General features: G+C 36.4%; 1 protein-coding gene across 2 annotated transcripts in view; it reads left to right on the top strand.

The window, feature by feature from the left end:
• CNTN1 (contactin 1) overlaps nt 1–17,729 on the top strand; it is a 375,956-nt gene extending 358,227 nt beyond the window's left edge. For both annotated transcript variants that reach the window (XM_047742599.1, XM_047742600.1), the window contains one exon: nt 15,425–17,729. In XM_047742599.1, coding sequence (XP_047598555.1) covers nt 15,425–15,501 — 77 coding nt within the window. In that variant the 3' untranslated portion in view covers nt 15,502–17,729. The remainder of the gene's footprint in view (nt 1–15,424) is intronic.
• The last annotated feature ends 282 nt before the right edge of the window (nt 17,730–18,011 follow it).

The raw sequence follows: 18,011 nt of genomic DNA, 5'->3' as shown, positions 1-18,011 counted from the left end.
TTATGGTTTCTCTCCCTCCCAATCCCATCTTGTTTCATTTATTCTTCTCCTACCCCCTCAACCCCCCATGTTGCATCTCTTCTCCCTCATATCAGGGAGATCATATGATAGTTGTCTTTCTCCGATTGACTTATTTCGCTAAGCATGATACCCTCTAGTTCCATCCACGTCGTCACAAATGGCAAGATTTCATTTCTTTTGATGGCTGCATAGTATTCCATTGTGTATATATACCACATCTTCTTTATCCATTCGTCTGTTGATGGACATCTAGGTTCTTTCCATAGTTTGGCTATTGTAGACATTGCTGCTATAAACATTCGGGTGCACGTGCCCCTTCGGATCACTACATTTGTATCTTTAGGGTAAATACCCAGCAGTGCAATTGCTGGGTCATAGGGTAGTTCTATTTTCAACCTTTTGAGGAACCTCCATGCTGTTTTCCAGAGTGGTTGCACCAGCTTGCATTCCCACCAACAGTGTAGGAGGGTTCCCCTTTCTCCGCATCCTCGCCAGCATCTGTCATTTCCTGACTTGTTAATTTTAGCCATTCTGACTGGTGTGAGGTGATATCTCATGGTGGTTTTGATTTGTATTTCCCTGATGCCGAGTGATATGGAGCACTTTTTCATGTGTCTGTTGGCCATCTGGATGTCTTCTTTGCAGAAATGTCTGTTCATGTCCTCTGCCCATTTCTGGATTGGAAGAATTATAAGTATTTCTTAAGGCATATTTGATTGTAAGCATTTTTCTATAAATTAAGAATTGCTGTTAATGTCTAGTATTTTAGATTATATATACTTTCAGAACATGAGACAAAGCTAGACAAAAGATGGAAAAATCACAGTGAGGCTATGATCAGAGACAGTCTCTGTTTTGGCAAGGAAAGAAATAGTTATTCTCTCCTTACTTTATTTGAACAAACTTTCTGTCTTTATAATCAACCTATTGATATATATGCAATAGTACTTAATAATAGCACATAGCAGTTACTCAATTATTTTATTTAATCAGCAGCAGCTACCAATGAATGCTACAAGCTAGTACATGAATAATTTGCTTCACACAGTATGATGTCTTCACATTATGTTATTATCAATTACCATGTTATATTTAAAAAACTCATTTTTTAGTTTCTAGATGTACTTAAGTATATTTATACAATTTAGAGCGTGTCAAACCATGGGATGCTTTTCACAAATTTGATAAATTCCTATTTATGTGTGTTAATTTAAAAATACTTGGTCTTTATTGTTTATTACATTTTCTATACAGATATGTTGTATAGTCAGTGAACAGTATGTCTTTTATGGCTTGTCTTCAGCCATTTTTATTAAATACATGCAACATTACAAGTTTTAAAACCAAATATTAGGCATTATTTCATGTAGCAAATGTTTCTGTTGTGGCTATTTTCCCGAGTTAATAACTTCTCTGACATTTGAGCAACTATCTTTGAAATATAGCCCAGCAGAATGTGCCTTTGATGAATCTTATTATATCAGTGGGAATTTTCCAGGCTTAAAAGGAGGTTCCAGGGGCACCTTGGTGGCTCAGAGGGTTAAGCCTCTGCCTTGGCTCAGGTCATGATCCCGGGGTCCTGGGATCGAGTCCCGCATCCGGCTCTCTGCTCAGCAGGGAGCCTGCGTCCCTCTCTCTCTCTCTCTGCCTGCTTCTCTGCCTACTTGGGATTTCTGTCTGTCAAGTAAATAAAATCTTAAAAAAAAAAAAAAAAAGGAGGTTCCAGTCCAAGGAAACAAATGTTGGCCCTGAGAACACATAAAAATGGTATCCTCTTCAGTGCATTCTGGGATGTGACATTCAAAAAGGATGGTAAGGTAGAAATAGTTGGAGTATAGGTTATATTCAGACTAAGAAAAAGGGGCAGATTGAATATGTGGGGTTTATTTTTTTCATGTTTTACTTTTTCTTGTGTTTAAATAAGAGGTGTTGAGGTCCTGAATTCCTAAGGCAGAGGCAGTAGAAAGAGCGGAGCAGAGAGTTTCTAGAGTTGTACTGGAGATAGAATTAATTGTACTTGGTCACCAGGTTGATATATTGCAAACTGAGGGCAAAAGGGTTTTACAAATGACTCTGTGTTTTCTATTATAAGTAATAAATGCATAGCAACATCATTGACTGAGCTAAGTAATTCAGAAATTCAGAAGGATAAGCACATTTTATAAGAATAATGACAATGATGGAACAGTGAGAATATATAGAGAGAGAAGTGTTTCTGTGACAAACTCTGAAGAACTCTAACATAGAAAAACCAGGTCAGGTAAAAAAGTAAGACATACTACTTCAAAGCAAATCATAAGTCTCAGACTTATTTCTAGATTTTATATTATTCGTCTCAATACCTAGAAAATTAATTATGTGTTACTCCAAACATATTAGTATATTATCAACCAATGTCTAAAAGTCCCTCTGTGTAAAATATGCTGTCAAGAGGCTTAAAGACACAAGGCACAAGTCTTAAGGGAAGAAAGACAGTAATAATTCCAAAAATTTTATAATGAAATGACTAGAAGAAAATTGACACTACTGGTAGGAATACAGACAGATGTTGAAAGAATTTCAATTTCCACTCACTGTGTGGGAATTTGGCTTGTTCAATAGAAACAAAATGGTTTCTTAAAGAATTTCCCAGAATTCCTGGTGGTTAGCAAGGAGTAACTACTCTGCTGATTTTTAAAATAAACTCCCTGCGGAAGTGATGAAAGCCTATCTTTTTTCCTCCCATTTTTTTGAACTTAAAGAATTTGAAAAGAACTTAAAATTTCAGAGTTTAGCACTTGAAAGTAAGACTGAGAATGAGCTTTCCAGAAAGAGAAAGGATTCTGAAAAATGTATTAACAAAATGAAAATTCCATGCAGATACCATCCAAAGTGACTGGATTATTTTATATATTCTGGATGAGAAGCTAAATAAGCACAAATAGAAATCTTATCATCAGTGGTGAGTTTCAGCCAAAAACTCCTTGTATGTTTCAGACTGTTAAAACAGCTGAGAATTGCTTCTCCTGTGGAAGTGCTAAAAGAAGACTCGGCTGGTTGTAATCCTTGTAATAGTTGAAGAGAGTCAATGAATTTGGACAGTTTCTTAGAAGAGCTTGATGTGCATGTGGAAAACAGAGAGGCACCAATTAGTCCTTGCTGATAGATGGATGACATTGAATCCTGCAGTGAGGCCCCAAGGTTGGACCAACAAGTGAGTTCAGGTTCATATTAGGGCAGAAAATCTTAAATACCAAAGTACTAACTCAAATAGGTGAGTTGCTTATTTGTCATAGCCCCAAAGCAAAGATGAATCAATAAAGATCAAACAGACGTTGGTCACAGTTTTACCTTGGGAAAGCTTCCAGGGTAGTTGTATCTCTGAATCACCACGTGAAACCAGTGGAGAACTAGGATCCTTGACCATTTTTGCTGTGGAGCTGTTTAGGTATTGGTGGTGATCGCCAACTCTCAGTTCATTATATTACATTAGGGAGGTTGGATCACTCTACTCTCTAGCCACAGTAAGAGATAGTCATGAAGCATCCAGGGGATGGGGAAAACAGCAGTGGAGTTAGAATCAGGTGTCAGTTCACTATCCAATTTTACTTTTACTAAGTGGGCAATTCTGAGTCTTAGGTCAATTATCTGTAGATGTGGATGGTGATTGCATACTTCAACTGTGTATTCTATGAATTAAGCAAACTAACCTGTTACAAACTTCCCTAAACCAAGTTGGCTCATAGTAAACTATAAAAAATAAAAACAATCCTTTGAATGGCTATTTGTTGATGATATGTTATAGGCTAGACTATCCAGAAAATGTAGGTATCAGTGAAATAATTTTAAATAAATCTCCTTTTTATTCTCATACTATCTGTATATTTAAATTTTGGAGTTTTCCTCATTGTTTGATGATTTCATTGAAAAGAAAAGCAGAGCTAAAATTTAAATAGAAATTAATCTGCACCTATCCTTTAATAAAACTAGCCAGGTAAAATGGAAATTATCCCCAGGCAGGCCAACCACTTGACTGACTGCTACTAATTAGGGACCCACAAAGGAGTTACATGAGACTGAACACAGCTCCCATTTGGGGGCTCATAGTCCCAACTGACAGAGTGTGTTCTGTGTTATCCTCATAGTGCTCATCTTTTTGAAGGACCTGCTGTCATAAGCAAATGTAAAAGACTGTATACCTAGCCTTTCCTACAACTGGGGAATGATTTGTTGCACAAATACCAGGGCTGAAATAGGCATACAAATGTGTTTCTCCTAGAAGTATGTCATATTTTCCATAATTTTAGGGATGCCTATACAAAGTGACACTGTGCATGAATAGTCATGACATCCTGCCACATGATATGAGTAAGACTTTTGGGTTCCATTGTCACATGTAAAAAAAATTACTGTGTCTCACCCTGACCTTGAACATGAGTACTAAAATCAGCAGATCACTTACTCAAATTTATGTAAAAGAGGAACTGAGAAGAACTCTGGGGGCTTTATGGAAAGACATATCTGCCTGCTTCCCTTAGTTTGGATTTTGACTGGATACAATTATAAGTTTAAGGAAAATAGACTGTCGTGTACCAGTAGGTTTTACTCTTACTCTTTATTGTCAATAAGCCAAAATGCTAGCTGGTCTTCCAAAAGCATAAAGAGCAGAGCTATAGAATAAGCAACTGTTTCTGTGGGGCCTTCCTTTCCCTGTAAGTAAACCAATAGGCATGTTTCTGTAGCTCCTGAAAATGTCTGGGAAGTTTTAGCCACAGATGTCCTCAAGGGGTTCCCCCAAGCCTACCATTGAAGAGGAACCATCAGCCTTGGCAAGGGGCACACACAAATTCTTACACTTTCTGACTCTACTTTCTGTCCTTTTATCTCAAAAACTGATTAAGGAAAGGTCAGGGCAGAGGAGGAGACAACTTAGTATTTGTTTTGATGAGTATGGCAAAATAAAAGAGCCATTTAAAGTCCCCAGTCTCAGGGCACCTGGGTGACTTAGTCGGTTAACCAGCCAATTCTTGATTTCTACTCAGGTCATGACCCTGGGGTCATTGCTCTGTGCTCACGGGGGAGTCAGCTTGAGATTTTCTACTCTCTGTCTCCTTTTGCCCTCCCCCTGCTCACACTCTCTCTTTATCTCTCAAATAAATAAATGAATCTTTAAAAAAAAATAAAGTCCCCAGTCTCTCTAACTTTAATCAAGTTTGAGAAAAACTGATTCTTATAATAGTTTAACACATTTCATAACACCAGGGCTACCCATGCAAGAATGTTCTATTAGCTATTTCCAAAGACAAACATAAAGATCATCTAACAAGCTGACTCTGGTTGTGAATTAATCACAAATAAAGACTTGAAATGCTATTTGTTAAAGGTTTTATACAAATTGAAAAAAAAAATAAACCCATGAAATCCATTATACACATGTTGCACATTTGGTAGAATGGGACCGAAATACTGAGGTCTTGGTCTCCTCTGTCTCATCCCAGGCTCAGTATATTCTCATGAAAAATTCATGAGGGGAACCTGGGTGGCTCAGTAGGTTAAGCGTTAGACTCTTGATTTCAGCTCAGGTCATGATCTCAAGGTCATGAGATCTAACCCACATCTGGCTCCACACTCAGCACAGAGTCTGCTTGACATTCTCTCTCTCTTCCTCTGCTCTTCCCCCACTCTCTAAATTAATTAATTAATTAAAAAATTCATGAAAAAAGAATTGTTTTAATGAACAAATTATATTTCATATTTCAAATTTACAATTATCAGATGACTTTTACTATGCATTTTTAGCATTTTTTTTCACTTAATTAGCACAAATACCCTGCCATGTATTACACTTCCTATTTTGCAAATAAGGAACTGGAGACTCTGAGCACTTAAGTACTTTGTGCGGGCAAATAAATTCAAATATATTCAAATATATTCAAATGGAGCACTGAGGGCAAATATATTCCAATAGAATTCTTTCTAATGCAGAGTCTCATGCTCTGGTGAAAACATCACCTTGCATTTCTAAAGAAGTAGGTAAGCTAATTTAAAAGATCCTCATAGTCTCATCTTGCTCCAAAATTATTTTGTTATTTGAACATATCTTTGTTGATCAATAGGCAGTTAGAAGTTACTCTTACATTTCCCAGCAAAGAATTGGTCATTGCTGTATTGGATATGTGTGTTTCTCTCTCAAAGAGGAAATGCATCCTGGCAATCTAACATTCTGAACTGGAAAGGGCCAGAGTCAACAGTAAGGAAAGAATACACTGGCAGGATAAGCTGCCAGCAAACCATGTACCCGTGCCAAAAAAAAAAAAAAAATCTTATTTTGCTTGGCATCTGGGTTTAAAATTGCCAAACAAGTAGGAGCAGCAAGATTAGTAGGTTGCATGAGTTTGAAAAAACCCATCAAAGCCACTATCACTTACATGATCAAACTTTTAATGTGTCTTTATAAACTAATATCAACTTTGATTACTATAAATGAGGGGAAATATGTCAAATATGTTTGCAAATTTTATGGCTCATTGCTTGATATTCTTAAATATATTATGGTTTGCTTAGAATCATAGGCTCATGACCATAGTTAGGAACCTTAGGACTTATAACATTGAACCCTATCATTTTCCAGAAGGAAAATCCACATCCTTGACAAGTAAAATAGCCAAAGATCACACCAACCTCAGAGCCACATCTTGAGTCCAAATATTATTTTGCCTAAAGTTATGCAACTAGCTATTGACAGAAGTAAGCCTTGGGCTGTCTTTCTCCTTCTCCACGTAACTTAGTATTTACCAGTCCAAAGGGACATAAATAAAATTATCTAAAGCAAAATAAGTAAGCCGATATACACAGATACTATAAAAAAATAGATATCTAAAGGAAAGAAAATGATGAAAAAAATGTGGAAAAATTCTGTTTTGTTTTATTTTCTGATTTCTCTTTCATTTTCTTTCCCAGAAACTCTTAAAACCAACTAGGGTAAATATCCATTACTTCTTTTTGTCAAAGGCAGGTAGTTAATGCTTAAATAATTGATTTAAATTGAGACATGTCTTGACATTTTCCTCCAGAGACCTATTTGAAGCAAACCCAACTAAGTACCTTTCTAAAAAGCCACTTCCTCTAATTTTAATAAGCACTAGACAATTTATTAAAATGATTTTGGTAGACGGCCTTAAGGAAATTTTAACATTAGCCTCACTAAATTGCAGGAATTTTATTGCAAATTTTATGCCAGTTTCCAGGCAAGTAAAACTTTCCTGCTCTATAAGTATTTCAGTGGTATAGCTCAGCTCTATTCTACATTTTCATTATTGATAGTGTTTAAACCAGATGAAGAATAGGGTGGGAGCCTATTCCCACCCTATTGGGATGCTGGGATAAGGGTGGTGGGATAAGGGAATCAGGAAAAGGAAGAAGAAGGAAAAATAGGGTGGAATTTCAAGAAATAAATCAACCAAAACAAAAATTTTCATAAAATCCCAATCAATGTTCAAGACAAATTTTGAAATGATTTGCTTTTGCCTCAGTGGCTTCATATTGCTCAGGTGTTCAGTCCTACAAGAAAATTCAGTCCTTAAATTTTGTGTTAATTATCTTTGTAAGAGGGGCGCCTGGGTGGCTCAGTGGGTTAAGCCTCTGCCTTCAGCTCAGGTCATGATCCGAGGGTCCTGGGATCAAGCCCCGAATCGGGCTCTCTGCTCCACAGGAAGCCGGCCTCCACCTCTCTCTCTCTGCCTGCCTCTCTGCCTACTTGTGATCTCTGTCTGTCAAATAAATAAATAAATAAAAATCTTAAAAAAAAAATTATCTTTGTAAGAAAACTCATCTAGACTTTAAGTTATATTTCCTTATCTCAAAGTCAGAAACAGCTCTTCCTCCTTTAACCTTTGTTTTCACCCATTTCTGCCACAAATTTAAAAAAAAAAGCATCACTTTCCAACCTTATATGATAATCCAGTGGAGAGACAGATACTATTAAATAGTTAGCTACAGGGTATATAGTTAGTGAAAGATAGATGAAGAATTCCCAGTTGGTTAGGCGAACCAAAAACAAAATGCTTCACCGCTACTTAACCAGACTAAATCCTTATGATTGATTGAATTTGTAAAATGACAAACTCCTTCTAGGTCTTCCTGTACAAATAAATTAAGGTCAGAAGTGGTGATCTTACATAGACCCAGCCATAGTGGTTTATTAAATTTCTTAGATCATTCTTCATGTAATTATCACTGCTGCTGAAATTCCAGATCTTAAAGTAAATATAACCATATGTATTTGTGTACTCCAACCCACAAAAAAAAAAAAAAAGCTTCCAGGCTTACAGTGTCTAATGCTGCACCTATCCTGAGCGGCTTTCAATGATTACTCATAAAAATGGCTCCTGTACTGTCACTAGTTTACAAAAATAAATGATCCTTAAGTCTTCAGTAGCTAAATAGATCACTTGCTTTTCTTATCTTGATTGGCCTCAAGCAATTAGAAAAATATGTGAAAGTTGAGGAAGGCAATTTAGAGAGGGGAGCAATTGGCTGAAACATATTTTTCCCATTACCACAAAACACGTTTTCTAAAATTATGTACAGAATATTACTCTTGTGGCATGTTTTTTGACAAAAAGATTATGTAGTCAACAAATGGAGAAGATAAGGATTATTCTATTTTGCTTTTGGTGACTCTGTGTGCATTTGAAGTTTTTAGTTGAGGTGTATTGTTTTTGTCAGAACTCTTGCTTTACTTCTTGATCCCCATAGCGCTTTCTATGGCTCTGCTTTACTTCTTGATCCCCACAATATTGGGGTAAGTAGTAAACCTCCTGAGATCAGAAGGAACATTGACATTTAAGTCTCCTTGCTTCCCTGGCTAGTTCTATCACAGAAATGCACTAATTCAGCCACAGTAATTGGTCTAGGGGAGGGTATGTGACCCAGGCTATGCAAATCTGAATCTTTCTTTGATTCTCAAATTCCTCATACCAGTGAGATCATGTGATAATTGTCTTTCTCTGATTGACTTATTTCGCTTAGCACAATACCTTCTAGTTCCATCCACATCATTGCAAATGGCAAGATTTTGGGGTTTTTGATGGAGATATATATGTGTGTGTGTGTGTATATATATATATATATATATATATATATATATATATATATATATATATATGCCACATCTTCTTTATCCATTCATCTGTTGAAGGATATCCAGGCTCTTTCCATAGTTTGATTATGTGGACATTGCTGCTATAAACATCGGGGTGCACGTGGCCCTTCAGATCACTACATTTGTATCTTTAGGGTAAATACCCAGTAGTGCAATTGCTGGGTCAGCATTGGAGTGGGTATGTGCTACGGTGAGAAAAAAAATTAATTAGTTAAAAACAAACAAACAAAAAAAATGAAAGGTAAATATTTTAACTAAGACAAACAGCACATCAAACCATAAAAAAAAAAAAAGAATTGTTCTTTTAAAGTTTTCTCACTACAGTTTGGCTAAAAAGGTGTCATCTTTTTGCTCTTGAGAATATAAGGCTGTGAGCTTGGAGCTCTTGTCTAGCTTGAGGAGAAATCTGTCTCAGAATTTGAGACAATATGCAAAGGAAGAAGAGATGAAAGTCAGAAACATGGAAGACACAGGGGTTCACATCTGTGGTTGTAGTTGTTCCAAAGCAGTATGACACTGGCTTTTTAGTTGGGTTCCTGTTACTTGAAACCAAAGATCCAAACTACAGTGCCACAGAGGAGATAACACTTGAGCTAGACCACTGCAAGAAAGTTCAATATGCCCAGTCTTGATAGGTGGAAGGACATTCTAGGATATTTGTGCTCTAAAAGGACATGTGTGTGATTAGGGAATAGCAAGTGGACATGTATCTCAAATGTAAGTTATATGCAAGGGACACCTGCTTTTTGTATTATTTTGCTTTGCCTTCCACTGATTTGCTTTTCAAAAAATACAATGCAAGATATCGATACCAAGAAATAAGCATCAAATTTAGTATGAATTACTAAAATAGGAATAAATAATATAATATAATAATTATATATAATAATCACATATAATATAATTATATATAATAATATAGAATAATGTAATATTTATAATATATATCATATATATAATAATAATAAATAGGAGTTCTATTAGCCATGCATTTTCTGCTTTACATAAGGCAGCTGTTTTCAAACTGTGATAAGTAGACCCCCACATGTTGTATGGAGTGACGGGCTTGAGGAAGTAAAGTTACCAGCATGAACGTGGAGGAGGGAAAGCTGGTAGTCTGCTCCAGAGGGTACAAATAAATAAGGTCAGAAATGCTAATCTTCCATAGACCCAGCCATAGTGGTTTATTAAATTTCTTAGCTCATCCTTTATGTAATTATCACTGCTGCTGAAATTCCACATCTTTGAAAAAGGCATCCCTTTCCTTTCTACTTCAATAATGAACTTCTACATACGATTGTTTCTTTTTTTTTCTTTTTTCTTTTTTTAAGATTTTTAAAATTTATTTGACACACACACACACACACACACACAGACAGCAACAGAGGGAACGCAAGCAGGGGGAGTGGGAGAGGGAGAAGCAGGATTCCCACTGAGCAGAGAGCTCAATGCGGGGTTCAAGCTCAGGACCCTGGGATCATGACCTGAGATGAAGGCAGATGCTTAACAACTGAGCCACCCAGGCGCCCCACATATGATTGTTTCTAAAGAAAGGTTATGCTGCTAAAAAATACTTAAGAACTATTGGTAGGCATCTTCTCAGTTCTCAGAATACAGCCATGAGACATATTATTATCCTCATTTTATAGCTAAAGGAACTAAGGCTTTAAAAGATTAAATAACATGCTCAAGATTGCCTAGCAATGAAAGGCAGAGGCAGGATTCGGACTTTGCTTGGTCCCAGAGGCCTTACTGTTATCTGCCACACACTACTGTTCCCAGTACACTCACGGCTCCTACCAGGACAGTGACCTGCTCACTGATCCTCAAGTTTGCCTCTTCATGCTGTGAAAACCAGAACAGCTGAAGACCAAGCCCAAACCTGCAGTCCGATAGGTAGTCAGACTCCCTGTAACTGACTGGATACAGCCAGAAACAGGCCAGAGCAGTTGTGGAACACACCACTCAAGTGGGAAAGAGAACCTTCTTGATGTAAGGTTTAAGTTCCTGCTCAGACTTCAGAAGGGCTTTTAAGGGAAATAGTGATCAGTTGTGTATCTGCTCTTTCTGAGGCTGACAGAAGGAGGAGAAGCAGGGATTAACTAAGGTTGGGGGCTGTCATGAAGGGAGGGTGATTGAGCAACTGAGTATTCCCAGTAATAGATGGCATCTCTGGTGACGCATCACTAGCCACTCAATGAGGGGGTCGTTACAGCGTTTTATAGCTGTGGCGTAACCTTATCTCCAGTTAAGCTTACAGCTGGCATTATCTATATTTGTCACACCAACCTGAATAAAGACATGTGGTTTTGTTCTTCCATCCAAGCTGACTTTTCACTCTCAGTCCCAGATAGACTTAAACTCTTTCACTTCTCTAAGCTTGCTGCTATCCCACAGTTCTGTTGAACTCAACACATTTCAACAGCAAACATCTACTGACACGTACCTAATACACTGAGTGTATATTAAGCAAGACTCTAGGCAGTGGGGAATCAACCATCTTGCCTTCCCAAAGCCCAGGGCAAATTATAAGAATGAAAGACAAATTGGAGGATCTCTGGACAGAACAGTAAAATAAGTGCCTTTTAAGTATATATATATATATATATATATATATATATATATATATATTTTTTTTACTTTTACGTCATCTCTACACCTAATGTGAGGCTCGAACTCACAACCCTGAGATCAAGAGTCACATGCTCTACTGACTGAGCCAGCCAAGCACCCCAATAAATGCTTTTTTGATATGTGGGTTTTTTTTTTTAAGATTTTCTTTTTTTTTTTGAGAGAGAGAGTGAGAGAGAGAAGCAGACCCCCTGCTGAGCAGGAAGCCTGATGCGGGGCTCCATCCCAGGACCTGAAGATCACGATTTGAGCTGAAGGCAGACGCTTAACTGACTGAGCCATCCAGGAGCCCCTGATACGTGATTTTAATATCATCTCTCCAATGGGGGAAAAAAGTGATTTCCTGAGGAAAAGCATTAATGGGAATGGGCAACCCCTTTCCTTTCCCCAGGTGCCTAAAAGTTAGAGAGATTATGCAACAGAGAGGACATAAAATGTAAAGAAATACCAAGGGTTCCACTACAGGTCAGGTGTTCTCCTTTGCTTTCTTCCTTAAAACTTAACCCTTATTCTGCCCTTTTACTATCTCTCCCATCTTCTGCTCTTCATCAGAAAAGGTTCAGGGCTTAAAGCTGAAATAATTATTTATAACATTATGGGTCAAGTACTCACTATATACTGTACTTGGTATTTGTCAACACAGCTGAAAATACAATTTGGATATATTCCTTGTCGTAAAGTTGTTCAGAACCTAGAGATATTAACAACTGTGAAAACAAAAAGTGACACCACAAGAAGGAATTTCTCTGTCTTATAGCGTCATCAGCAGTAGCAATTTGGATTGGACCATGGTGTCCAAATTTAAGCAACAGAAAAGAGATTTGTGGGGCACTTGGGTGGCTCAGTGGGTTAAGCCTCTGCCTTCGGCTCAAGTCATGGCCCCAAGGTCCTGGGATCGAGCCCCGAATCAAGCTCTCTGCTCAGCGGGGAGCCTGTGTCCCTTCCTCTCTCTCTGCCTGCTTCTCTGTCTACTTGTGATCTCTCTCTCTGTCAAATAAATAAATAAAATCTTTTTTAAAAAGAGAGAAAAATTTGTATTAAAAAGTGATTAGAATGGTTCTCTACTTATCATAAAACTTGCAAAGATTGTTAAGCACTATTTAACTTTTAATTAGGATTTCCCTTCTCAATATATAACTCTCTCCAGCAGAAATCCTTCCTGAAGGAAATAATAAATCAGGGTAGTTGAGGTTAAAAAAAAATCACGAAAATTCAATGCAAAAGCTATAGTACTCTAAATAGGCATTACCTTTGTTCTGATTGAGAAAAATGATTCAAGATTGATGACTTGTTCATGTTTGACATGCAGTAAATATGTGAGAGCAAAATATGTTTACTGCATACCACATAATTACTGACATTATACTTGATAGCAGTATTATGATATACATTTTGTTAGATATAAAACCAATATATATTGAAAATGCTTCAAGAATATAGGGATCCCACATTTAAAATGACTTTAAATAGTAATTCAGTCAGGTCTCTAATTTGGGCTTGGAATGTGAAAGAGAATTGAAGATGAAGACCACAATTACATAAGCTTGAGCCATTAGAGAAATTAAATATAACACACATAAACATGAAGAGTTTATTTAAAATAAATCAAATATCCTGATGTTGAAGCCACAAATTATGAAATTGGGTTTGGTTTTCATACTAACACCAAAACTTCAAAATGGCATCCACAATTGACTAAACTTCTTTCTGCAGCCACAGTTTGTATGAGCCAACCCACACATTCAGGCAAGTACATGAACGTGTATCCGCCCCTGATATAATTTGTGGTCAGAGGACAGAGCAACGCACAAACCCTGCAGTCATTCTCAGACAAAAGTCGTCAGGACAGATCATTTAACTTAGGTCAAACATTGAAAACTATTCTTTTTCTGTGCTATTGAGGTTTATTATTGGTCACCTTATCGGAATAAAATAACATGTGGGCTGTGGCATATTTTAAAAATATCTATGTAGAAAAAGAGAATGAAAAAATGCTATGTGAATACAAAGGACTCTTTTTGAAAGAACTTAGGTGCTGTGCTTTCTAGTAGGTCATTAATTTTCTTTCTGTGCCTTTGTAAGTGTGGAGTGGTGTGTCCTTACGCATTTCTAGAACTGGTCCTTTTCCAAAGCGGTCTACACAAAGTGCCAAAAAGATAAGAGTCTGGCGTTGGAGCCTGGTGGATAGGCAATGGAATCCTGGCTCTGCCCTCTACTGGCCATTGACTTTAAGCGAGTCATCTTACCCGAATCGGAGTTATGTATTCTATAAAATCAGAATAGTAAGACCCACCATCATTGGTTGTTGGGTTGGTGTCATAATGTATATGAAAGTCCAGCAGAGTGTCTGTCTCATGCCTATAGAATGGTAAGTAGTAGCTTCCATAGTCGCTATAGGTGTTACCATTGCTCTTCCTCACATTCTTAGGCAGCAGTGCTATTCGTGCTCTATCAGCAGCTACTTGAGGGCCATTTATATTGCCCTTGTTGCTCTGCTTTCACTTTTCCACCCTCACTGTGCTGCTTATTTCTTTATCTGGTTCTGATCATATTTCTCTTATGTTTCCATGCAGCACTCAGAGCTGCTGACAGGGCACTAGTGAGATACCAGCGTGCGAATAGATATGATCGTCTTTCCCCCGTGGGGAACATGAATGTGCTTTTAATGACTTGAGATGCAAGAGAAATGCCCTGACTCTTCCCAGTATAAGAGGAACATTCCAAAGGGCTCTTGGGGGCCACTGTTAACATGGTAGATAATAAGGTTTTAAGGTTTCAAATTAACTTCTACAACTTGACACAGATCTACTATATTTACGAGCTGTTGATTGTATTTTTTAGCTCAGCATTCATTTCAGCAGTGCGTCCGTTAAAGGAAGCCTAAGAGATGTGCGGAGTGGAAAGGAAGAGTGTGCCTTCTTGATCCCATTTTTTAGCCTTTTCTCAAGAATTCCAGTGTGGGCAAGACCTGCACCCATAAACTTTACCACAGGAGGAGCCCTTCTAGCTGTAATTAGCCCAAGATGTAATATAAGTCCATAGTACATTACATCATATTTTAATTTTAATTCATAACACAATATCTCAGGGCAATTTTTCCTTAGATAAAAATTTGAATAGATTATTTACTATTATCAAGAATATATTCCTCAAATCATTGTGTGTAAGCATCTAAATGTCTTAAAACCATTGGATATTAAATTTTGCAAAATCTATCCGTTATACCCATGATATTTTTATCCCAGGTAACATTATTAGTATCTTTAGCACATCTTTTTATCTTATTTTTTAACACCTTACATATGTGGGGTTTTTTTTTCCATTTGTTTGTTGACTTATTTACATATGTTTCTTGACAACACCTTCTGGCAGGAAAACATAAACACTTGTGATTTTATCAGAAATGATTTATAGGAGCGTGTTATAGAAACAGCCACTTGCTTTCATGCATGAAATTCTTGATCAAATGTTTTTGTTTTCTTTAAATCACTGATGTACAGAGATTTTTTTTTTTTTAAAGGAACCATTTGTTTTTCAGGCCTGCATACTCTGGCTTTCTCCAAGCAGGGTAAATGAGAAATAGCGCCATTCTCAATGAAATAATATGCACGTTTTTGGTTTACTCTGCAGGCGTGTCTGCCCTATCACCAAGTCTTCTCGGCTTCCTGCTGCCTGCCCTTGGCATCGTTGTGTACTTGGCAATCTGAATGTGGTGTGACAGCTGCTGTTCCCGGCCCAGCTCAGAGGACATCTCCATCCCTATGATGACTACAGTTCCTTCCAATTCCTGTGGCTCTGCCCAAAGCCAAATAAATTACACTTTAACAAACTATCCAACTGATTTACAACACACGTCATGACTGAGGCATTCAGGAACCCTTTCATCCAAAAGAATAAACTTTTAAATGGATATAAAATAATTTTTAACTCGTTCCAATATGCCTTATAAACCACTTAACCTGATTCTGTGACAGTTGCATGATTTAATCCAATGGGACAAGTTACAGTGTTCAATTCAATACTATAGGCTGTAGAGTGAAAGTAAAAATCACCGTACACAGGTGCTTTAAACTTAATAACAAGTTGTGAAATATAATAGAGGTTGAAATGTTGATTGTATGTGGTAAATGTTAAGAGTAATACAGTCTCTTGTACTATTCTCTGTTTCGGGTCCTGCATATTTTTGAATGGCCCCTATCATTCATGACATTCTGAGTTGTCTTAACAAAAGATAGAGTATAACTGAAACATTTTGACATAAATTCCATGACCAAATCATTTTACTGGATGAGTTAAAAGATTCTGAATATTGAAAACCAATTCTAGAACTTGTTATCAGTATTCTTATTTTGGAAGAAAGTAATTTTCTAAATATTTGTCTTTCAGAATCAGTAATACTTTTAAGTTAGTTGTTTAGTAGTAAAGTTAACATACCATATGAAGATTTTTCTTTACTTTGATATTATGTTCTGAAGTTATTTTATGCTTTTCTTGTCAATTTCAAACCTCAAAAATCACAGCTCTTATCTAGAGAATCATCCTATTGCTGTATTTATTCATACGTGGGATGATGAATTTTGAAAAGTAGAGTGCTTCCATTTTTTAATTGAGATATGACAGTCTTTACACAGCTAAGAATAAACGACAGTTAAGTGAATATCAGTGTGATCTAATAATATTCTTTTTTTTGTGCTTTTTTTGTGCTTTTTTTTTGTGCTTCATTTCTAAATAAAACCTTGCATTATTAAAGATCTCAAGAAATCACCTGGAGGTAGGGAAAAAAACCACAATATACCTTATTTTTTAAAATTTAGTTTTAAGCTCATTTCCCACTTCAATGCAATACTGAAAACTGGCTAAAAATACCAAATCAATATATTGCTAATGGTACCTTGAAAGTATGTATACTGCAAGGCCAGGAGGAGACAAGTAATGTGTCTGTCCAATGGTGTCTCCCAAGCGTTGGTGCTTCAGGTTTTTATAAGTTGTGAAAAGGAAGACGCACATTTCTTCATTCTCCATGGTATGCAAGCAAATGTATTTGAGTGTGGATGTGAAAGAAATGGAGTAATAAAGGATTAGCTGGCTCATGAAATAGTGCAATGTCTGACGATTCAGGAGGTGTAATCCTATTTTATTAGCACAACCTTGCTAGCTAATTAGAGATAGAGTTTATCTTTTTAGAAAGGATACCTTATAGGTTCATAAAAAAATATTTACAGGAAGCAAAATAGATCTATTACTACTTTACCCCCCCTTTCTTTAATTTGTATAATTTTTGTACTATATATCTATGTGTAAATGTTTAGAGTTTTCATTATGAAAATATCAATAAATATTTCATTAGTTTACATTCAACTCTTTGTTATAAAATGAAACTTTTTAAAAATAAGTGAAATGGATGATTTCCCAGTGGAAGTATGTCAACAGTCTTAAAATCATTACCAGATTTCATAAAATACCTAATTATTTGAAAAGGAAACAAAATCTCTTCATACTTTAGGGAAACGAATACGCTGTAAGCCTTCTGTACAAATGTTTGTGTTTTCATTGTTACACTTTGGGGTTTTCCTTTTGCAATGTGACCCATGTTGGGCATTTTTATATAATCGACAACAACTAAATCTTTTGCCAAATGCATGCTTGGCTTTTATTTTCTAATGTAGTGCAATAAAGAGCAAACCTGGCTAGATTTTGCATGAAATGGTTCTGAAAGGTAAGAAGAAAACAGACTTTGGAGGTTGGTTGTTTAATTTTAAATTCATGACGGAAATAAGGTAGATTAAAATCTCTCATACACTGATAACTCAAGCTTTTCATTTCCTCATACAATTGTACAAATTTGACTGGGACCATCAGTTTTCAACTGTTGTCAAACTAATGTATCATCTGCTTAAGACGCAAGATTCTTGATTAAACTTTATATAGATATAGATATATCTGTTGTTTCTTTGTAATTCAGGAAAGGTGGTAGTAATTTTATTTGATACTGATAAATATTGAATTGATTTTTTAGTTATTTTTTATCATTTTTTCAATGGAGTAGTATAGGACTGTGCTTTGTCCTTTTTATGAATGAAAACAAATTATAAAGAAATAAATGTCTTACTGTTACCCAAGAAATAATAACTGTCCTTTCAATTTACCTAAAGTTGAAAATTCATTTTTAGAAGGTTTCTTTATAAGTTCAATAGCAGAGAATAAATATTACTTCTTA

This window comes from Lutra lutra, chromosome 8 (assembly GCF_902655055.1).
Source record: "Lutra lutra chromosome 8, mLutLut1.2, whole genome shotgun sequence".
Lineage (NCBI taxonomy): Eukaryota > Metazoa > Chordata > Mammalia > Carnivora > Mustelidae > Lutra > Lutra lutra.
This window is presented reverse-complemented; position numbering and strand designations above follow the sequence as displayed.